Source organism: Dipodomys merriami, unplaced genomic scaffold (assembly GCF_024711535.1).
Source record: "Dipodomys merriami isolate MVZ:Mamm:240054 unplaced genomic scaffold, mDipMer1.0.p SCAF_19, whole genome shotgun sequence".
Taxonomy (NCBI): domain Eukaryota; kingdom Metazoa; phylum Chordata; class Mammalia; order Rodentia; family Heteromyidae; genus Dipodomys; species Dipodomys merriami.
Genome location: NW_027203270.1, coordinates 13,956,358 through 13,979,620, shown reverse-complemented (window position 1 = coordinate 13,979,620; position 23,263 = coordinate 13,956,358). Strand labels below are relative to the sequence as shown.

General features: G+C 39.2%; 1 protein-coding gene across 3 annotated transcripts in view; it reads left to right on the top strand.

Annotated features, from left to right (window-relative positions):
* Nucleotides 1-2,671: 2,671 nt before the first annotated feature.
* Ssh2 (slingshot protein phosphatase 2) overlaps nucleotides 2,672-23,263 on the top strand; it is a 222,541-nt gene continuing 201,949 nt past the window's right edge. Inside the window, exons 1-2 of one of the 3 annotated variants that reach the window (XM_070027392.1) lie at nucleotides 2,672-2,755; nucleotides 3,299-3,401. In XM_070027392.1, coding sequence (XP_069883493.1) covers nucleotides 3,339-3,401 — 63 coding nt within the window. In that variant the 5' untranslated portion in view covers nucleotides 2,672-2,755; nucleotides 3,299-3,338. Of the gene's footprint in view, nucleotides 2,756-3,110; nucleotides 3,180-3,245; nucleotides 3,402-23,263 lie in introns of those variants that run through there. The other 2 variants (XM_070027394.1, XM_070027393.1) reach the window with 2 other exon arrangements.

Genomic DNA, 23,263 nt, shown 5'->3' with positions numbered 1-23,263 from the left:
CATTTTCTCAACCTGTCTTCTCTGTTTCTATAAAATTTTGTACAACTCTAGATGTCTCCTATCAATATATTTCCTTTATGGAAGTGGCGCTGTAGCTCAAGTGGTAGAGCGCTCGCCTTGAGCTGAAGAGCTGAGGGACAGCACTCAGGCCCAGAGTTCAAGCCCCACGACCGACAAAAAAAAAAAACAAAAAAACAAAACAAAAAAAAACAATAAAGCTTATTTAGCCGGGCGCTGGTGGCTAACGCCTGTAATCCTAGCTACTCAGGAGGCTGAGATCTGAGGATCGCAGTTCAAAGCCAGCCCGGGCAGGAGAGACCGTGAGACTCCTATCTCCAATAAACCACCAGAAAACCGGAAGTGGCGCTGTAGCTCAAGTGGTAGAGCGCTCGCCTTGAGCTGAAGAGCTGAGGGACAGCGCCCAGGCCCAGAGTTCAAGCCCCATGACCGACAAAAAAAACAAAAAAACAATATATTTCCTTTAGGGCCTTAAAGAAATGACCTTAAGCCACTAAACTGGACTGTAATCATATGTTGATGTGTTTTTCCCTACCTATGAATCCTTCAGAAGTTGAAAAACATTTTTTAAACACTATGTAGTAGGTAACATATACTTAAATTTATTTTCTCAATTGATAATAATAAACACATGCCAACAATTTGCAAATATAGTGTCATTAAATGGCAGGAAAAGATATTTTCCATGTAAATTAATGTTAACTTCCTGATGCAAACAAAATTGTGAATTTGTGTACCTTATATTCAATTTTAACTAAGAATTCATCATCGGGCTGGGAAGGTGGCTCAGTGGTACAGTGCTTGCCTTGCATGCATGAGGGCCCTGGGTATGATTCCTCAGCATCACATAAGCAGAAAAAGCTGCATGTGGCACTGTGGCTTAAGTGGTAGAGCACGAGCCTTGAGCTGAAGAGCTGAGGGACAGCGCTCAGGCCCAAGAGTTCAGGCCCCACGACCGGAAAAAAAAAAAACAAAAATAATTCATCCTGTTAGATATACTGAATACTTAGCTACAGATGTGTCTTAATCATTAATCCATGCCTAGGGCTAAGCAGAAGTATGGATTATGTTTTTTTTTAATTCTTTTTATCCTCTTTTGCTTGAAGCTATTTTCTGCACCTAGGTTATACTAAACAAAAGATAGTTGCACTTGGAACAAACTAAACAGAATAGACAGTTACCTCAATTTTATGTTTTTTTAAATCAGTTTATAAATAACCATACATTATCTCATTTGATCACAAGTATCCTGTGAGTTAGGGTTCCTTTGTAGAGAAGGAACTAAAGCTCAAAAGTTCAAGCCATTTACATAAGGTTTTACAGAGCCGGAACTAGAAACCAGATCTTCTGACTCTTTATAGTGTTTCTTCCTGTAAGGTAGGATGAGTTTCTTAAGAGTATGTTACTACATATAAGTAGAAGTGTTGCTATCCTTGCATAAATCAGCAAGGCAACCAACATCCTATAGCCACATGATTTACATAATACTTTTTCTTTTGTTTATAAACACATATTTCATACTATGTATATTGCTTCGCTCTTTATCTAGTTTCCTGTTTGGTTTCTTAAGCACTGGTTCAAAGTTCTTACTTCTGAACCTTGCCTTCTCTTTTCCTGTTTACTGGGCAGCTCTGGGAAAAACACAGTCAGACTGTTTAATCTGTGAACCATACATCTTTGTTTAATTTTGTCTCACAGGCACTCTTGATCACCACCAGGGGGCAAAAGCCTACCAGCTGGCTTCACTGCAATACATTGTATAGGACTGTACAGTATAGGGACCCTTAGTGCTTGATTCTTGGGGGAACCTCCCTACTAATTATTTCAACCACAGGGCCCCAGGGAGAGAACAAAGGCTCAGTACAGAGGGCTCTTGTGACGCTTAACCATACAGCAACCAGAGAGAGCTCATGACAGTCCTGTCAGTTTAAAAGGAGCGATGAGATCCGAGTATTTGATAAACAGGAGAAGGTGGACTTTAATGACTGCAAACTCCTGAGTGTGTTTTCTACAGCTTTGATATACAGGATGGTGTTTACCAGCTCATCCACTCAAACGCAGAAATACATTTGCCAACTCCCTCTGTGTGTAAATAATCATCCTGCTGTTAGTACTGTGATTCCCCACCCCCTTCTGAATCTTGATTTTCCATTACATTCGTGGCTTGTGTTCTGTCAACGGTTTACCTTTTTAGAAAAAAAAAAATGATTCCCCTAAAATATTTTGTTCCTTACATTTCTCCCTGATGTCTATGAAATAATCTAGAGATGAAGAAAGGCTCAACCAGCCGAAGCTGTTTTAATTAGTAGAATTTCTTTACAGCAGGAAGCAAATGCGAGGTAAATAGCAGGTTGGACCTTTACATCTGGGAAGCCCGGCTCTCTGGGCCTCCGAGGCTCATAGCCTTGACTCCACCTCAGACATAATGACTGACTACGGTAAGGTAGTAAAGGCAGCAAGAAGGTACCACGAAATCCCGGGGTCTACGAGGAGGGGTGGGGAGAGGAGGGTGGGAAAACCCAGAAAATCCCACCCCGACCCCCCCCCTCCCGGGACTGTGTCCAACGATCTAAGGGAAGAGCTGTTACCTAGTCCTCGGGATCCAGCACCCCCGCCCACCCCCACCCCGCGCGTCCCCTCCACGCCCAGCCAAGGCGTCTGCAACCCCACGGAACCCTTTCCCACCCGAAGACGTGTTTACCTCCGGATTTTTCACCTCACTTGGCTTTCCTCTAAGGTTGGTTTAGCGGGGCGCCCCACCTCATAAAATGGTTGTCTCTCAGGAAGGAGGGTTCCAGAGGCCCCCCGCCCTGGGAACTCAACCTCTCACCCCCCCCCCACCACTCCCGCCCCTTACTTCTATCCCCCCCCCCTTCAATCAACCGATTCCCAGCTCCCTTCCCACCCCACTCGACCGACATCACCACAACCCCCACGGCTCAAGAGGAAACCCGGAGGGGGCGGCGGCCCCGGGCGCACGCACGCGGCCGACTTCCGGCAACTCAAGGGTTACGCCGCGGCGGCGGCGCGCGCTGAGGGGAGAGGCGGTTGCTGACAGGTGGCGCCTGCGCACTGGGAGCACTCATTGTGCCCCGCAGCTGCCGAACCGCCCGCCCGCCGCCCCGTTCGGCGCTCGTCAGTCGGCTAGAGTCCGGTGTTGGGTGCGGAGCTTGAAGTCATTCCCGCGGCCTTCTTTTCCTCCCCTTTCCCTTCACCCTCTCCATCCCACATCCCTCTCTCTCATTCCGGCTCCGTCAACCCTTCTGTCCCCCACACGCAGGACAAGAATGCCCTGCCCGGAACAACCCAGCAGCACCTAGATGGCTTTGGTCACGGTCCAGCGGTCGCCGACCCCCAGCACCACCTCCAGCCCCTGCGCCTCGGTGAGTCCCCTCCCCAGCCGTCGCTCCGCTCGGCTTCTGTCACTGCGGCTCCGCTTTGCCTCAGCGGGTCCCGCCGAACGCCACTGCGCACGCGCCGCGCCGTTCCCAGGCCTTGGCACTCGGTTGCCGCGAACCTTCCCCCCCCTCACACACAAACACACACACACAGACACACAGACACACACGTCTGGAAGGCGAGCAGCAGGAACTACGGGACGTGGATTTCTGTCCCCATCATCCTGAGCACCCAGCTCACCGCGCTCGCCCTGTAATCTCCCTGGCATGCCTTCCTATGGCTTGAGTACTTCCTTTCGGGGAATGAGTCATTCTTGCTTTTCACCCTCCTCTCTCCCCCCCCCCCACTTCTTTTACCCGCTGTTGCTCCGCTGCGGGAAGGGGACTCGGGGACTCTACAACCCCATTCCCTTACCCCCACCATTTCAGGGAACCGTTCAGCATTTGCACACTGCACACCCTTCTGCAGACTCGCCTGGGTGTGTGCCGTCCTCTCCCCCCCCCCCCCTCTCCAGTCACTTGCCATCTTTCTTGTGCTGTGGACTGTTCAGGCTTCATTGGGCTGCTGAACGGTTGTTACACCCTTGCTTTTTTTTTTTTTAACTCCTCCTGCACCCCTCCCCCTGATGACTGTGGTGGTCCCTGCTTCTGAGGCTCTTTACCTTCCCTCAAAAAAAAAAAAAAAAAAAAAAGCATCTATCTGGTGCTCTCGATGACCACTGCCAATTAATTTCCATCTTACACACCTTTTACTCATTGCATATGATCATTCTTTTCCTTGGGTTGTATTTGAATGGCGCGTTACTTCAGATGCCTATGCCAATAATAAAGCATGCATCCAGAAGGAAAATACCTTGAACCAGCCTTTTCCTGCTGGGCCCGCCTTTGCCTTCCCTCTTCGCCCCACCCCCATTCCTTTACAATTCCATTCTCAGGCTTCATTTTTGAAAATAGCTATTTAAAATGTTATCCCTGGGGGTTGGGGTGGTGGGGGTGTGTGGGCAAAGTGGGCTTTAAAAACAAACAGCGTCCAGACATTTTAGAAAGAAACGGAATGGAAATATGAACAGTTGGAAAAACTACTTTGAACTTCCTACAGAACAAAAATTGTTGTTGGATTTAGTATTGTCAAGTTGCAAAGAGGTTTGCAGTAAACAGTGATCCACCTTCCACTGTATAAGTTGGGTTACTCATTTATTTGCTAACCTAAGTAAGAGGTTTGATAACTTGAAAGTATGCTACTTTGGGATTCCACTAGCTTTCTGAATTTCAAAAATTTGTTGTGAATAGTGGTGGGGTTTCCCCCGATTTCCTTTTTCCTGCATTTTATGTGACCAAATTATAAAAATTGTATCTTAATTCATACAATGATTGCATTTCAGAGTTTCACTTATCTTGTGTTATTTTAGAGTGTAGCTCTCAAGTCCTTGGGTAGAAGTTCAGAGAGATAGATTTCCAGTGGCTATAAGGAAAAAAAATTATTTTTATTTATTTATTTAGGTCCGGTTATGGGGCCTGAACTCTGAGCCTGGGCGCTGTCCCTCAGCTCTTCAGCCCAAGGCTAGTGCTCTACCATTTGAGCCACAGGGCCACTTGCGGGTTTTTGCTTATGTGGTGCTGAGGAATCAAACCCAGGTCCTCATGCATGCAAGGCAAGCCCTCTACCACTGAGCCACCTTCCCAGTCCCCCTCCCCCCAATTTTTTAAATCAATAGAGTATACACTGCATTGTAAAATGAGTGCCCATTGCTGGAAGTATTTAAGCAAAGGTTGGAGGACCTTTTGCCTAGGAGGTTGCTGTAAAAAGCCCTGTAATAGGAGACTTCTAATTCCCTTCTTTATTTTTTCTTTTTGCTTATGTGGTGCTGAGGAATCGAACCCAGGGCCTCATGCATGCAAGGCAAGCACTCTACCACTGAGCCACCTTTCCAGCCCCTCTAATTTCCTTCTAAGTCTTTAAGAATCTATGATTTAAGAATAATTGTACTTCTAAATATTTTAAGATTCTCTTAAGAAAAGTATCATAGGGAAAGAAATTTAATGTAATTTATTTTTATGTGTGGTACTTTATAGGAGACTTTTAGAAAGCCATTAACATACCATCAGAATACATCTGAGTTCACTCTGCTAATAAACTCTGGTTTTTGGCTACTAAGATTGATTTTTGGCTGAGAAAGTAATGGAGCATTAGTAGATATATTGACATAAATTAGAAACCAGTAATACAATTTTCCCTGGGCATTGTAAAATGCTATAATAATATGCTTATTGCTACCATTCATATTTTCTTTAACTAAATAATTGCTAGTTAGCCATATCTACTTGATGTGACTTCATTAGCCAAAACTTGGGTTACTTTAGAATCTTGTAGTAGGTTAATAATCACTTTTAACATAGACAATTAAGGAGATCATGGCAGACTCAGTTGTTAAGTTTAAATGATTGCTATTTCTATATCTACTAGCCTAATTTTTGAGTTGTTTTTACTTGGCATTGGAATATTGGTACTGGTGTGTGTGTGTGTGTGTGTGTGTGTGTGTAAAACAATCAACATTATTAGTAGGGCTAATAAACCAGTTATCTTTCCCTTACATTGTCTTCCTATTTGATTTCAGTGCTCAGCTGAGTTGTCTTAGTGCTCCAATATTTGGCTGCTGCCTGTTCTGCATTTATTCTAGTGTTGTATCTTTTGCTGCGTGAACAGGTTGGGTTGTTTGTTTTAAGAAGCAGAGTGCAAAAGGAATCTAGAGAGTCATATGAGAGGTTTGATTTTGTGAGGCTAGAATTTTTTAAAATTGTATTGTAAAGGTGATGTACAGAGAGTTTACAGTTACATAAGTCAGGGAAGCTGGAAATTTAACTTTTAAATTAATCTCTCTAAGCATTGGGACAGTTGAATACTGTTAGCTCTTCATTATTAGTGCAAATGACTGTTGTAAATATTGAGGTCTATATGACATTTACCTGTCAAGATGGAGTTATCTGGGTGCCAGGTACAGCAGATAAAACACTTGAGGTGGAAGGGTACAAAATGCGAGTGAGGGGAATCATACACTATGTACATGAAAACCAGTTTGTAATGGTCATAAGCATTTTCTGAAGTTAGATTATTATAAAACATCAATAGTGGTGGTAATAATAAAAATAACACTGCCTAATATATCTTAGATCTTCATCTATGCCAGTGCTTTACATCATGTTTAGTGCTTTACATTCAAGGATTAACTTACTATACCCTTAAGAGAAGTTGCTCTTATCTTCATTATAATGAAGAAACTGAGGCAAAGAGAGTCTAAGGAATATGCTCTGTGATATCATTGGGCCTAGCAAATGATTAGAGTTGTAATTCAAGCTCAGATGCATCTAACCTTAGGATCTTTCTTTTTTTTTTTCCCCCTCCTTTGTTATCAAGGAAACTTATAGGTGGTTCTCAAACTAGTTCTTGAAGGATGAGTAGAATTTCTGTATGCCAAGATATGGGAGTTAGGAAGAAGAGAATGTATGCAAAAAGATTTAGAGACAGAAAGTGTAAGGTGTAACTAAAGGAATTAGACTATTTTAAGGAAGGATTTGTTTGGAAGAATAGAGATAAAGGTGAGGTGGTAGCTAGGACTACACAGAAACTACTGAGTTTAGATGTTTGAACTTGATAAAGAGGTAATGGAGAGGTTTTGAGCAGATATGATCACAGTGTGTTTTAAGAAATTTGATCTAGGAGGTACAGAAAAAATATGTCCAGTTATTTCTTCAGCCTCTGATTTCATTTCCTTTGACTACATACCCAATAGTGAGATCACTAGATCATATGACAGTTTAGTTTTCAGATTTTTTGCTTTTTAGTGGTACTGGAATTTGAACTCAGGGCCTGTGCTTGCTAGGTAAATTCTATACCACTTGAGTAATACCTCCAGCTCTTGTTTGTAGTTTTTGGAAGAACCTCCTTCCAACAGTATATGAGAATTTTCTTTTCTTTGCATCCATAACACAAAACCATGTATTGATTAAAATTGTATGAATTTAGCTGGGTGCTGGTGGCTCATGCCTGTAATCCTAGCTACTGAGGAGGCTGAGATTTGAGGATTGATATTCCAAGCCAGCCCGGGCACCAAAGTCCAAGAGACTCTTATCTCCAATAAACTTCTTAGAAAAAGCTGGAAGTAGTCTGTGTCTCAAGTGGTAGAGCATATCCTTGAGCACAAAAACTCAGAGACAGTGCCCATGCCCTGAGTTCAAGCCCCAGGGTGGCACATATATTTTTTTTTGAATAAAGGAACAAGATTTGAAAAGCAATCAAAAGTGTATATTCTCTTTGGAGTTCACTGATGTTGCAAAATTGACAACTTAGAAGAGAATCATCTTTGTCTATAACAAATCATTTTAGGTGATACTCTTATTAAAACTAACTTAATTTACATAAAATGCTTACATTTTGACTATTTAATTTCCTTACTCTTAGAATAGCAAAGTAGGAATGGAAAACAGGCATCTATAACACTGGAAAATGGTAGTTAATGTTTTCACAACAAGGGAAAGAGGGGCTGGGAATGTGGCTTAGAGGTAGAGTGCTTGCCTCGCATGAATGAAACCCTGGGTTCAATTCCTCAGTGCCACATAAACAGAAAAAGCCAGAAGTAGTGCTGTGGCTCAAGTGGTAGAGTGCTAGCCTTGAGCAAAAGCAGCTCAGGGACAGTGCCCAGGACCTGAGTTCAAGCCCAGGAATGGAAAAAAAAAAAGCCAGCAAAGGTTAAAAAATTAACCAGCTAGGTGAGGTGGTGTATATCTATAATCCCAACACTTGGGAGGCTATGGCAGGAAGATGGGGAGTTGAAAGCAGTATGGATTATATGGTGAGTTCCCTGTCATCTGGAATTATATACAGGGAGACTCTGTCTTAAAAAACAAACAGCAACAACAATAACAAAAATACCTCACCAAAAATAAAGTCCCAAACAAAATTCAAGCTGGGTTCTGGTGGCTCACTCTTGTAGTCTTAGGAGGCTGAGATTTGAATGATGGAGGTTTGAAGACAGCCCTTGCAGAAAAGTCCTCAAGATTAAAAAGAAAAAAAAATCCCAAAGCGAGGCTCAAGTAGATGGCAGCTGAGCAAGCATTAGGCCCTGAGTTCAGACCCTGGTACTAGAAAAACAAAAATAGTTTAGCCATTTTTTGCTACTTAGTGTGAGGACAAATATTCCTAGTAGTTCCTAAAGCCATCATAATGATGACTGACTCATCATACGAAGACTTAATCTTGTTTGGTCCTGAATCATCATAAAAAGACTTAATCTTGTTTGGCCCTGACTTAAGCAATCAGAATTGAGTGTGATGTATTTTTAAATAGATGCTTATCCAAATTTCACCAATGTTTTGGTATTTAAGATGTACTCTTCAATCGAGTGTGGAAATTCAGGCCTGTAATACCAGCTACCCATGAGGTTACAGCAGGAGCATCAGGGGCCTGCCTGAGCAACACAGAACTCTGTCAAAAAACAAAATAGCAGCTTCAATTAAGCTCATTTACATATATATCCTATTAACTGATGATGCTAGATGAAAAAAAGACATTATTGAGTTATACATGTATACCTAAGTATGGCTATAATTTTTCTGCTGGCAGAGGAAAAAAAAGCCAAGCAAATATGAAACTGATTTACATGAAGTGTAAATACTTAAGGCAATGCTATTGAAGTTTTTGAAATAGCTTTAGAAACTGCATGAACTCAAGAAATAACATGAGCTGGGGGACTGAGGGACTGGGCATATAGTTTAGTAGTCTTTAAAGCACTTGCCTAGCATGAGCAAGGTCTTAGGCTTGAACTCTAACACTGAAAAGAAAAAGAAAAAAGAAAAAAGAATACATGGCCATTGCAGAAAAATTTTAAATTCAGAAAAGTAAACGGAAGAAAAAAGATGTGAAATGATTGTTCTTGTTGTTTTTTTTTTTTGGGTCCGGTCGTGGGGCCTGAACTCTGGGGCCTGGGTGCTGTCCCTCAGCTCTTCAGCTCAAGGCTAGCACTCTACCACTTGAACCACAGCGCCACCTCCGGCTTTTTTCTTTTTGCTTATGTGGTGCTGAGGAATCGAACCCAGAGCCTCAGGCATGCAAGGCAAGCGCTCTACCACTGAGCCACCTTCCCAGCCCTGTTCTTGTTTTTGAGAGCTATGTGACCCAGGCTGGCCTCAAATTTGTGATGCTCCTACTTCCACTTCTGGAATGCTGAGATTATCATTATTGTATTATGCAAAGCTATATATAGTTTTGCATTAAAAAAAACTTTGGTATATATCATAGATATATTGCCCTGTTAAAGATAGCTGCATTGAGCCTGGGGATGTAGCTCTTTGGTAGAGTTATTGTCCATCATGCCTAAGGCCTTGGATTTTATCTCTAGCACCACACAAAATAAAACAAAACAGAACAAAACAAAACAAAACAAAAAACCCAAAGACACTAAACTAAAACAACATCAACAAAAAGATTGAATAGTAACATGATGTATTCTAACATTCTATTATTGGTGAGCATCTAATTTTTATCTATCCTTTTTTAAAATATGAATTACATTAGAGTGAACATTATTGGATATAAATAATAAGACCTCATTTTGTAACATTAAGATTTTAAGCAATGGCTTGGTATAGTGGCATACTTCTGTAATCCTAGCTATGCCAGAAGCATAGGTTGAAAGATTGTATGATAGTCCAAAGCTGGCCTAGGCAACAAGTGTGAGACCTTATCCCAAAAATAACTAAAGCAAAAAGGCTGTAGACATGGCTCAGGTGATGGAGCACTTGCCCAAGAGCACAAAGCCCTAAGCACTAAACTTTTGGATTCCTGTTATTTGTAACCTTTCAAGAAAGGTTATTCCAATTAACATTTATCCCAGCTAGAACTGTGTAAGAATGTTTATTTCTTCTGACTTTATTAATAATAGAATAATACCTACTCGAGAAATGGTGGCTTATTCTTGTAATCTTAGCAGAGATCGCTAGCATCATGGTTCCAGGTTAGTCAAGGCAAAAAAGTTAACAAGATACCATCTTATCCAATAGTTAGGCATGGTAGTTGACACCTGTCATACCAGCTACTCAGAAGGCTGAGATCTGATGATATCTGAGTGACTGACATTCTAGGTCAGCCTGGGCAAAACAAAGTTCATGAGACACAAGAAAAAAAGCTGTTTGTGGTGATGTGTACCTGCATCCCTTCTACAATGGAAATCACAAAATCAGAGGATTAAATTGTTCAGGTCAGCTGGGCAAAAAAGGAACCCTGTTGCTGGGTGCCGATAGCTTACGCCTGCAAACCTGGCTACTCAGGAAGCTCAGATCTAAGGATTGTAGTTTGAAACCAGCCAAAGCAGGAAAGTCTATTAGACTCTTATCTCCAATTAACCACCAAAAAGTCAGAAGTAGAAGTGTGGCTCAAGTGGTAGAGTGCTGGCCTTGAGCAAAAAAGCTAAAGAACAGTGCCCAGGTCCTGAGTTCAAGTCCCAATATTGTCACACACACAAAAAAAAAAAGAGGAAGGAAGGAAGGAGAAAAGGAGAAAGAAAAAAGAAAGGAGGGAGGAAAGAAGGAAAAAATGAAAGAAAAGAAGGAAAGGAAGAAAAAGAAAGAATAAAAGAAACCTTAAGAATAACCACAGCAAAAAGGGCTGGGGACATGGTTCAAGTGGTTAATCATTTGCTTAGCAAGCACAAGGCCTTGACTTCAGACACCAATGTTGCCAGATAAAAAGAATAGGTCCTAGTTGGTTTGATTTGTAGTTTATTACTAGATAAATTGATTATTTTTAGATATTTAATAGGCATTTATTTTAACATTTTTTATTGAGGTGTACATATAAACCCTAGAAGATACCTGTTTTAGTAATTTTACAATTCAATGATTTTTAACAAGTTTACGGAGTTGTATTAGGCTTATTTCAGTCTTGTATTTCCTTTTTCATAAACTACCTATTCATTCTTTTTAATTCAGATACTCTCGATATATTATGAATATTAACTTTTTCTATTTATTAACTTCTTAATTTCATTTTTACTATTCTTAGAATAAACTGTACAATGAAAGGTTTTTCTTTGAGACCATGAATGAATTAACCTTGCTTACCTTTTTAGCCTGTCCCTGCCTGGCACAGTTATGCTGACATGCTGTGTTCCCTTTGGTTCCTCGGCTGTTGTACTTGCTGCTCCCTTTCCAGAACACTTTTTCTTCATCTCTTTAATCTAATTCCTACTCATCCTTCAGGTGTCAGCTTAAATGCCACTTCTGGGAAGCTTCCTTGACTCCACTCCCATACCATGGTAGGTGCTCCTTCTACATGCACCATAGCCTCCTATATTTACCCATGGTGGCTGTTAACTACTTATTCTTTGATTGCTTATCCCCTTAACTAAGCTGTAAGCCAAGGACTTGGCATATTTGCATATTTTTGTATCAGAAGGGCTCAAAAGTATTTGACAAATGCCGAGGAGGTCAATGAAAATAGTCATATTTAATAATATTTTTTCATGTTTTTTTAAACATTAGAAGGCTGTCCCAGAGGTCCAAAGTATATGACTACTTCAAAGACTTTTTTTTTCTGAGTGTGTGGCAGTACTGAGGTTTGAACTCAGAATCCCTTGCTTGCATTACCTGTTGACTACACCTGCAGCTTAGCTTTTGGCTAGTTATCATGGAAACAGAGTCTTTTAAGTTAAATTAATTTGGAAAATTATCTTTAAATACTTGTTAAAAAAAGGGTTTAATTTCAACATGTAAGGTGAAGTCTTGAGGGCTTTTCTGCTCTAGATGGCTTTGAAACACAATCCTCAGGATTTCAGCCTTTTGAGTAGCTAAGATTACAGGTGTGAACTTGCTGCCAGGCTTAGTTTTGGTACAGGTTACCAAGTTGACTTGCAGAAAGGTTAAATATCCTTGTTTACAACCAGTAATAAAAATGTTTCACTGAGCTGGGCGCTGGTGGCTCATGCCTGTAATCCTAGCTACTCAGGAGGCTGAGATCTGAGGATCACGGTTCAAAGCCAGCCCGGGCAGGAGAGACCGTGAGACTCCTATCTCCAATAAACCACCAGAAAACCGGAAGTGACACTGTAGCTCAAGTGGTAGAGCGCTCATCCTGAGCTGAAGAGCTGAGGGACAGCGCCCAGGCCCAGAGTTCAAGCCCCACGACCGACAAAAAAAAAAAAAAAAAAAAAAAAATCTTTCACTGAGTCCTCATCAACCCCAAGAATCTTCCTCATCACCCATTTTCTTTATCATAATAAAAACTATTGTTTTTAAACTAGCCACTCTACCACTCAACTACCTCTGTTTTGTATCTTCCATTCATTTTTCATATAATTCCTGTGGGATGGTGGATTGAACTCAGGGCCTTGTACATATTAAGTACTTGCTTTACCACCTGTAACTCTACCATGACTATTTTATAGAGAGTATTGAGGCTCAGACAAGTCAATCAGTCAAGGTTACAGATATGTCATCTGATCCCAGAACTCTTTCTATTAACTGCGAGTATTTTATTGTTGTTTGAATTTATATTTTTTATCAGAGGTTAAAGGGTTTTCAAACACTACTAGCCTTGACAGAATGTACCTGAAGTCTCAGAGAGACAAAACAGGATGGTCACTTGAGCCTATGAGTTCAAGATCAACCCAGGCAACACAATGAGATACCAGCTCAACACAACCCCAAAACAGCATTTTTTTCCCCCATTATGTGTTTTGTCTTAACTTGTTTTTAAATTGCTCAGATACTTTGTCCAGTTTTCTTCATAAGTACTTGTTCTCTCCATATTGATTTGTACATACCTTTTTATTCTAAGTATATTACCCTTTTTCTATTAGGTTGCAAATTTTGTCTGTATTTTTATCTTCCATTTTGTTTTGTTTGATTTTACTCATTTTGTAAACACATTTAAAAATTTTAATGTGGCTGGGAATGTGGCTTAGTGGTAGAGTGCTTGCCTTGCATGCATGAAGCCCTGGGTTCAATTCCTCAGTACCATAGAAATAGAAAAAGCCAGAAATGGTGCTGTGGTTCAAGTGGTAGAGTACTAACCTTGAGCAAAAAGAAACTCAGGGACAGTGCCTGCTTTAAGTTCAAGCCCAGGCTGGGGGGTGGGGGGGGAGAATTTAATGCTAACAGTTCAAAGTATGTGCGTATTTTCTCATTGTTTTTCTCCTTAGTTTTCCATTAATAGATAATATTCACTCATGTTAAGTTGTTTATGGTTTTATGTTTATCTTTTAGTCATCTGAAATTAATTTTACTTCACAATGTGAGATCAGGTTACATTAATTTTCTTCTAAATAGTTAACAACTTAACCTAAGTTTTTTTTTTTTTTTTTTTTGCCATGGAGCATAACTCTACCTCTGAGAAGTAGTGAATTTGGCAATAAGGCACACTGTGTTCCACTGAACTTCCATTGCTGTGTTCCACAGGAGCTTAGTTTGTCAAGTATTATTTGTACTCAGTAAGTTTCATGGATAGAAAGCAAACTAGTTTAAATTTAAAAATTTGACCACAGAGGAAAAGCAGGGTTTTGATACTCGATGGGTAGCTTTGGTCTTTCTGTCTGGTTCTTGAGATAAGAAAGATTCTAGATTTTGTGCAATCTGAAATTATACTAGACAGCACTGCTTTCTTTGTAGCAAACATCACTCCTGCTTCTAGAAGCTTAAAACTTAACTGTTTTTTCATTAATTGTCCTATTGACTACAATGATATCTGGCCTCTTGTAGATATTCATGTTAGTGTTTTTCATTTATTTAATCATTCAAAGATCTAACCATAATAGGGAAACTTTTCAGGAGGACAAAACAAAAAAAGACCCTTCCTGTCAGAAGCTAGGAATACATGGGAGAAAATTTAGAAATCTATTAATCAACTGACACTTGCGTGCTATTTGGTGTGTACAGAATCCCATCCATAATCTTCTTTTGGTTCTCAACACTGAATCCTTTTCAAAAAACTCTGCATTTTTTTGCTCATTTGCACAGCATTGCTGATAACCATAGTGCCCCTTGTTTTCTTGTTTGTCAAGGGAATCTCTGGTGAAATACTCTTGGCTCTAAAATGTTATAAAATATCTCATGGTCTCCTAGACTTCATGAAAAATAGGGAGAAATATTTTATTGGTGAGTGGGAGAGAATATGCTTAGAAGCAAGTAGGGAAAGGTAGTATTATTATATTTAATGGAAATGTTTCGGTGCCCAAGGCACAAGCCTTTTACCACTTGAGCCATACCTCCGGTCCATATTTGGTGTATTTAAATTTTGGGATTTGGGATTTGAACTTAGGGCCTCATGCTCTCAACTTCCTTGATGCTCTACCAGCTTCGATTTTTGCTGGTTAATTGCAGATGGAGTCTTGAAGACTTTTCTGTCTGGACTAGCTTTGAACTGACTCAGTCTCCTGAATCGCTAGAATTACAGGCATCACCCACTGGAACCTGGTTCATGCTTAGTACATTTTTGGGTCCTACGTTGTACTTGAGCTTGAGGATAACTACTGTTTCAGATAAGAAAGGGAATATCAGAAATTATATTTATTGAAGGTAAATGCACTAGTTAATTGGAACAATAGTTGTACTGTTGCTTTAGACTTATAGAAACATCAAGAATTTGAAAAGGCCCTTCATAATTACAATATTTAACATTGCCTAAGACAAGAATGAGGATAAACCTACATGTCAGCATCTCAAAACATATTACCTGAATCTCTTAAGGAAGCTCATTGATTTTGGAGGAGCTTGAGAAGGTGATCCTGAATTAGAATAGAAATAATAATTTCTAATTCTAATGTAGCCCATATGGGAATGAGTCATAAAAATACTTTCATTTTTTTGTTTTTAGACCTTTAACTATGGTAACATGAAGTGGTCTAGCATAGTAATTAGAAGGATAGAATCTGGAAACTGCCTGAATCTGAATTCTCTCATTATAATTTATTAAATTAAGCAATCCACTTAACTGTTCTATGCTTTGTTTTGCCTACTTGTAATATAGGGACAATAAGAATACTTCATTTTAGAAATACTATGAACATTAAGTAAGAGAATATATTAGTACCATGCTTAACACCAAATAGGCATGCATTCATGAGTTATTCATTTTTTTTTATTGTAAAGATACTATACAGAGGGTTACAGTTACATGAGTGAGGTAATGAGTACACTTCCTCTTGAACATTGTTACCCTCTCCATTGTTTTCCCCCTACCATCTACTCATTATTTTTTATGATAATGGTGATTTAGAGTTGATATTTAGTTAATAAGCACGTTTTAAAAAAATAACCCAAATTTGGTGGAGGAGATATTTGCTTTATTTTAGAGTTTAGTTTATCTTTTTTTTTTTTTTTTGGTCATGTTTTTTGTTTATTTATTTTTTCCAGTCCTGGGCTTGAACTCAGGGCCTGGGCCCTGTCCCTGAGCTTCTTTTGCCCAAGGCTAGCATTCTAGTACTTGAGCCACAGCGTCACTTCCAAGCTTTTACTGTTTATGTGGCACTGAGGAATAGAATCCAGAGCTTCATGCTTGCTTGGCAAGCACTCTACCACTATGCCATATTCCCAGCCTGGTCATGGGGTTTGATGAATTCAGGGCCTGGGCTCTGTTCCTCCGCAGTTTTGCTCAAGGCTAAAATTCTACCACTTGGAGCCTCAGCTCCACTTTGGGTTTTCTAGTGACTAACTGGAGATGAGTTTCATGGACTTTCCTGCCCTTGCTGGCTTTGAACTCTGGTCCTCAGATCTCAGCCTCCTGAACAGCTAGGATTACAGATGTGAGCCACCAACACCCAGCCAACTTTTCTTTATTAAATGTTTTTGTTTAGTTTCTCTTTGACTTTTTCTTCCTTCCTTCCTTCTTTCCTTCCTTTTTTTTTTTTTACTTGAAAGCCTTATTATAGCATAGTAGATAGTACATCAGTCTCTCTCTCTCTCTCTCTCTCTCTCTCTCTTTTAACTTGGTAAAGGCTTCATTTGTTTAAAAAAAATTTTTTTAATTCTCTGATCTAGTTGCCAATCTTCATGGCAAAAGGCGTTGTGTATAATTTGGTAACGACCCTAGAGTACCATATGGAATGATTAATACACTATAATCTTCAAAAATCTCCTTACCTTCTGAGTCTGTCAATTTAACAGGCCATGACTACCAGCGAATTAGTTTTGAGTGTTTTGAGATAGAGTGAGATCATTGTAAGTGGTCATCTTAGTTTTGTAAATCACAGACTGAATTGGTTTGTATTTTTAAATGATCAAGTACACAAATAGGACAGAAAATTGCCAGATATTCTTTTTTTTTTTTTTTTTTTTTTGTCAGTCCTGGGGCTTGAACTCTGGGTCTGGGTGCTGTCCCTCAGCTCTTCAGCCACAGTGCCACTTCCAGTTTTCTGGTGGTTTATTGGAGATGAGAGTTTCATAGCCTTTCCTGCCTGGACTGGCTTTGAACTGCGATCCTCAGATCTCAGCCTCCTGAGTAGCTAGGATTACAGGCATGAGCCACAGGCGCCCAGCCCCTATATTCTTTAATTGTGGTGAATCCAAAGACATTGAGCAAATTCACAGATTTAAACATGTCTTTGTATCAGGAAACAATAGGTGAATGGAATTATTTGTCTAATTTACCCATTCTAAGCAATTGGCAGTTGAAATTGAATACAGTGCTTAGAAAATGCATTTCCAAAGCAACTGAATGAACTTACATGTAATATAACAAAAGGTCTTTGGTTCAGGATTTGGTTGCATTATAGTTTTTATTGTTGAATCCTGTGAGAAAGTAAGACTAATTATTTCTTATTCTGAAAAAGTGAAAAAATTCTTTGAATACAATATTTTTATTCCTTTTTTTTTTTTTGGAGGGTATAGTGTGGGGCTTGAACTCAGGGCCTGAAGCTCTGTTAAGTATGCACTATATGTTGAACCATGCCTCCACTGTCCCCTTTTGCACTGGTTATTTTATGATAAAGTCTTGCTTTTTTCCTGGGTCTGTGCCTAGACTGATCCTCCAATTTATGCTTTCCCACAATAGCTACAAAGACAGAGAGACATATACCAGTATGCCACCATTGTCCATTGAGAATGGAGTCTTTCAAACTTTTTTCCTTTTTTTTCCCCTCATCTCCTTCCCTCCCTTCTTCCTTCCTTTCTTTTTTTTTTTTTTTTTTTTTTTTTTTTTGCATAAGCTGGCTCAGAATTGTGACCCTCCTGATCTTAGCATCCTGAGGAACTAGGATTACAGGCATGAGCTACCTGGCCTGAATTAATCCATCTTTTTGATTTGTACAAATTACCTCTTTTTTCAACTCTGACCATATTTTTCTGTAGTTTTTAGTTAAATTTAAAGAACACTGTATTGATTGTTGAGGATGTCTAGTAAGCAAGGTATAGTTTAAAGCATCCGGAAATTCCAATCCTTATTCATTAAAGAGTCTTACATGATACTTGTCTTGAAAATTATATCCAGGGTTTTTAGGAGAAATAAATATTCTCAGCATATTGACATTTAAGCATCCTTTTGTGGCATTGTAATCTGTATGATTAAAAGTACAATCTTATTAAACAAACATGAAAAGTTTTTGTGTTCTTGAAATTCTCTTATAGTTAATTAGAGTTGTGGACCACAACCTTAAAGACACAAGGGTGATTTGGACCTCACTGTTGATGAGCTTGTTCAGAATGCAAGTTTGACATAGAAATGTTGGTCACCAAGTTAGTCTTTGACTTGTTCCTTCCTAATTGTCTCTTCAGGTGATTCAAGACTTTTAGAGGAAGATTTTTAAAATATCCCAGGCTTAGACTTTTTTCTTTATATCTTCCCACTTAATTTAATTGTATTCATTTACAAACTTCAATACCAACTTTCTACTATGTACATTTTTTATCATTTAAACTGCTAGTATTAATATTTTTAAAATACATTGCCTTACTTTATAATATATAATTTAAAAGATCAGATAGTTGAGGATCTGTTTTAGTCTTCATTAATTCTATTGACATATTGAAAGTCTCTCAGGTGGTTTTTTTTGGTGGAAGAGAATGCTGAGAATCATAACTAGTTCCTTGTACCTGGTAAGCAAGTATTTTCTCACTAAGCTACATCCCCCACCCCAATATTATTTCTTTTTATTCTATATTTTATTTGTGACTCACATTTTGAAATAATTAAAATAGTGATTTTCTAATTAGAATAAAACCTCTCTGTGGGCCAGAGACAGTGGTATTCACTTGTAATCCCAACTACTCAGGAGGAAGACACAAGAGAATTAATTACAGTTTGAAACCAGCCTGGGCACAAGTAGGAGAGACTCAGTCTCAAAACAAGTGGGTCGGGGAGGGGGAAGGCTGGGAAGGGATGTGAAGGGTAAACAAAGGAGGAGGCTGCAATGCTTGGTAAGAAATGTAGGCATTATCCTGCCCATGTAATTGTAACTCCTCTGTACAGTATGTTCACAAATAAAATTAAATTAAATTAAAAAAAAAAAACAAGTGGGTCATGCTTGTGGTCATGACCAACTTGTGAGGGTAGATTGTGGTTCCAGGCTAGCCTAAGAAAAGTTAGTAGAGACCTTATCTGAAAAACAAACTAAGCAAAAGGACTGGGATGTGTGGCTCAAGTGGCGGAGTGCTTGCTAAAAGCAAGACTCCCTGAATTCAATCCCTAGTACTGACTCCCCACAAAACATCCCCCCAAAAGCCACAAAATATGAATTTTATTGCTTATAATTAAGATTCACAACATAATGCTATTGTATATATTTAAATAATAAAATGGCTATTATAACCTTATTGAATTAGATCATATATAGTTTTAAATTCAAAGACAATTCAAAAACTATCAAATGAACAGTAACCTTTGGAAATTATTTGAATATACATAATGGTTTTGAATAATGAAGTGTTGAATAATGAAGTATGGTAATGAAGTAATGTATAATGAAGTGCACTGGAAGATAGGATTGTACTTTGTAGTTTTTTGTAGCTATCATTAAAGTTACTAAAAATTCTTTTAGATAGGGCTGCAGTAGGCACATGAGTCCCCATTTTAATGTTCAGTGGGTACACCTAAGTGATTTTTAAAGTAATTTGGCCCTTTCTTTGTATTATTCATCTAAGAAACTGATAAATAATCTTTTGGAAGGTTAGGTAAGTGTATCATTTCTTGTTTGTAGCAAAATCTGTATTGTTTAATCATCCTGAAAAGCAACCTCCTTGAAATGTCCCAAAACATCATTCCTCACCTGCGACATGTAAGATCTTTGTGAGATTCTGGCTTGATAGCTTTGAGTAACCCCCTAAACCTTTACTGTTTGAAACTTTCAGTAGTAATGTAAACTTTCTTTGCTGCTAAAGCTCTTAAACCACAATCTACTTTCTTATTTGGAGGATTTAAGAAGCTATGGTTTTATATTTTCTTGATACTTCTTTTTGTGGATGCTAGGGATCAAACCCAAGGCTGTACGCAAGCGCTCTGTCACTGAGCCCCCAATACTTTTCTGGTCACTTCTGTGAAAGAACTCTAGAACTTTTTTGATTTTTGATTACTATTAGAATATTAGAGTTTATTTAATAAATACTTTATAGGATTCTTACAACTTGAAAACTGGAAAATTGACTAGTTCTTTACTTCAGTGTTAAATGATTTCCAAAGCTGTACTTTAAGGATCCAGATCAGAATATTTCATCTCTTGAGCAGCTTCAGGAGACCTTTTGCTATATTAAAGCCATGTACTACATCTTTGGTAGTAAATGATTAGAAAAAAAATTTTTTTTGGTCTGGTCGTGGGGCCTGCTCTCTGGGCCTGGGCGCTGTTCCTCAGCTCTTCAGCTCAAGGCTAGTGCTCTACCACTTGAGCCACAGCACCACTTCCGGCTTTTTTCTTTTTGCTTATGTGGTACTGAGGAATCGAACCCAGGGCTTCATGCATGCAAGGCAAGGGCTCCACCACTGAGCCACCTTCCCAGCCCCATAGAAAATTTTTTAAAGAATGCTAGGTATTCAAATAAGCACCTGGGGTCTGGAGCAGACTTAGAGTTATATCATAGAAAGTTACATATTTAAGTGTGACTATAAGCTTAGTAACTATATTCATGAAACTGCCACATGGAGTCTGTGATAATTTACAAATTATGAGACCTATCTTCAAGGACTGCAAGTTGCATCCCTAGTGTGCAACAATGTTACTAGAAGTATTTTTTTTTGTTGGTCGTGGGGCTTGAACTCTGGGCTTGGGCGCTGTCCCTGCACTCTTCAGCTCAAGGCGAGCGCTCTACCGCTCTACCGCTTGAGCCACAGAGCCACTTTGCGTGGTTTATTGGAGATTAGAGTCTCACGGACTTTCCTGCCTGGGCTGGCTTTGAACTGTGATCATCAGATCTCAGCCTCCTGAGTAGCTAGGATTATAGGCGTGAGCCATCCAGCAACAGGCTTAGAAGTCTTATATTTCAATAAATACCAGTAATACAATTCGTAAGAACTCTCCTGATTTCTTGATGTTGGCAACCCAGTTGACTTTAAATGATTTTGACTATAAATAACAGAAAACCGATCTTAAACCATTTAAAACATGTTTGTTGCAGGATGGGGTAAAAAGTGCAATGTCAACAGTGGCTACATCTTTTTAAAAGGCAAAAGATGATCTGAAGAGCAATCAGTGCTTTACCTTGTATTAGGAAAGCAAGTTTGCCTAGAAACTGTTTCTCCATTTTTGGTGACTTTTTTTTTAAGTCTTTGGCAGAAACTAGGTGACATGGCCACCTCTAGTTACATGAAAGCCTGGAAAACAAGTATATGATTTAATTACTGAGTGGCAGCAAAGGAGAAGGATGTTTGGAGTAGATGCTGTGCAACTTTGTCTATTTTAACAACTAATTAAAGAACTGCAAGTAAGCAGCCTGGAGTTATCTAAAGGATCATCAATCTCTGGATATTTTATATAATAGCTATTTTTTCTCGTGCATTTTAGTACTATATTACTCATTTTGTTGTTGTTTTCTGAGACCAGGACCTGAACTCTATATTTGACACTTTTGCTTATTGGCTGGCACTCTACCACCCCAACCATACCGCCAACCTCTGGTACTATATTATTCATAATTTTAGTGATGTATCAATTACTTTATTATTTCCAAGGAACTTGAAATTAGAAAGCTTGAATTTATAGAGACTGGCTAACAATGTAAAGTAGGTAAGTTTTTTTGTTGTTGTTGTGAGGCTTCAACTGTGGGCCTGGCACTGTCCCTCAGCTCTTCAGCTCAAGGCTAATGCTCTACCATTTGAGCCACAGTGCCACTTCTGGTTTTCTGGTGGTTTATTGGAGATAAGAGTCTCACAGACTTTTCTGCCCGGGCTGGCTTTGAACTATGATCCTCAGATCTCAGCCTCCTGAGTAGCTAGGATTATAGGTGTGAGCCACCGGTGCCTGGCAGTAGGTAAGTTTGTTTAATCTTTCTAAGTATGTCATTGCTCATCTAGAAAATGAGTCTATAACACTGTAATATAGCACAGTGGTTAAGTGCAGAAGCACTGGAATCAGAAAGACCTGAGCTGAAATCTTTCTGTCACATAAGTTTACATAATCCATGTATTTCTTATTCTGTAAAATTTGGCTAGTAGCCTCTTCAGGAAATGGTGCTGGCAAAATTGGTTAAACACCTGTAGAAAACTAAAGCTAGATCCTTATATATCACCCTGCACCAGAATCAACTCCAAATAGATCAAAGACCTAGAAGTCAAAGCAGACACCCTGAAAACATTACATGAAGGAATAGGAGGAACTCTAGGGCTCCTTGGCACAGGCCGAAATTTTCTTAATAAAGACTCAGAAACACAACAAGTCAAAGAAAGGTTGGACAAATGGGATTGCATGAAACTACAGAACTTCTACATGGCAAAGGACATAGCAAGCAAGATCAATAGAAAGCCCATGAACTGGGAGAAGATCTTCACTAGCCATACAATGGACAAGGGTCTTATATCTAAAATATACTTAGAACTCAAAAAATTAAATCCCCCAACAACAAATCCTCAAAGAAACGGCTGCCTGATTAATAAATGAGCTAAAGACTTAGAGAGCCTTCTCTGAAGAGGAAATAAGAATGGCCAATAGACACATGCAGAAATGCTCAACTTCTCTAGCCATAAAAGAAATGCATATCAAAACAACATTGAGATTCCACCTCACCCCAGTTAGAATGGTTATAAACAAGAAATCTAGTAACAACAGAGGCTGGAGGAGATGTGGCCAAAAGGGAACCCTTCTGCATTGTTGGTGGGAATGTAAAATTGTTCAACCACTTTGGAAAGCAGTATGGAGATTCCTCAAAAGACTACACATAGAGCTCTCTTATGACCCAGCAATCCCACTTTTTGGTATTTACCCAAACAATCACAAACAAGGCTATACTAAAGCTCCCAGCACAACTATGTTTATAACAGCATTATTCACTATAGCTAAGATATGGAACCAACCCTGATGCCCCTCAGTAGATGAATGGATCAAGCAAATGTGGAGTATATATAATGGAATTCTATGTCTCTATCAGAAAGAATGACATTGTCCCATTTGTTAGGAAATGGAAAGACTTGGAAAAAATTATATTAAGTGAAGTAAGTCAGAACTAAAGAAACATAGGTCCCATAATTTTACTTATCTGCAATAACTAGTATATGTCTAGGACAAGCAGAAAAGGTCAAAAGCTATGTACATATGACCATATAATCTGATGTTAAGTGAAATGAACCCCAAGATAGGGACATAAGAGATTTTTATCTTTCTTGTTGTTCTTTTTAATGAACTTATACTGTACTATGTGATTTTTTTGTGTGTGTGTGTTTCTTTGTA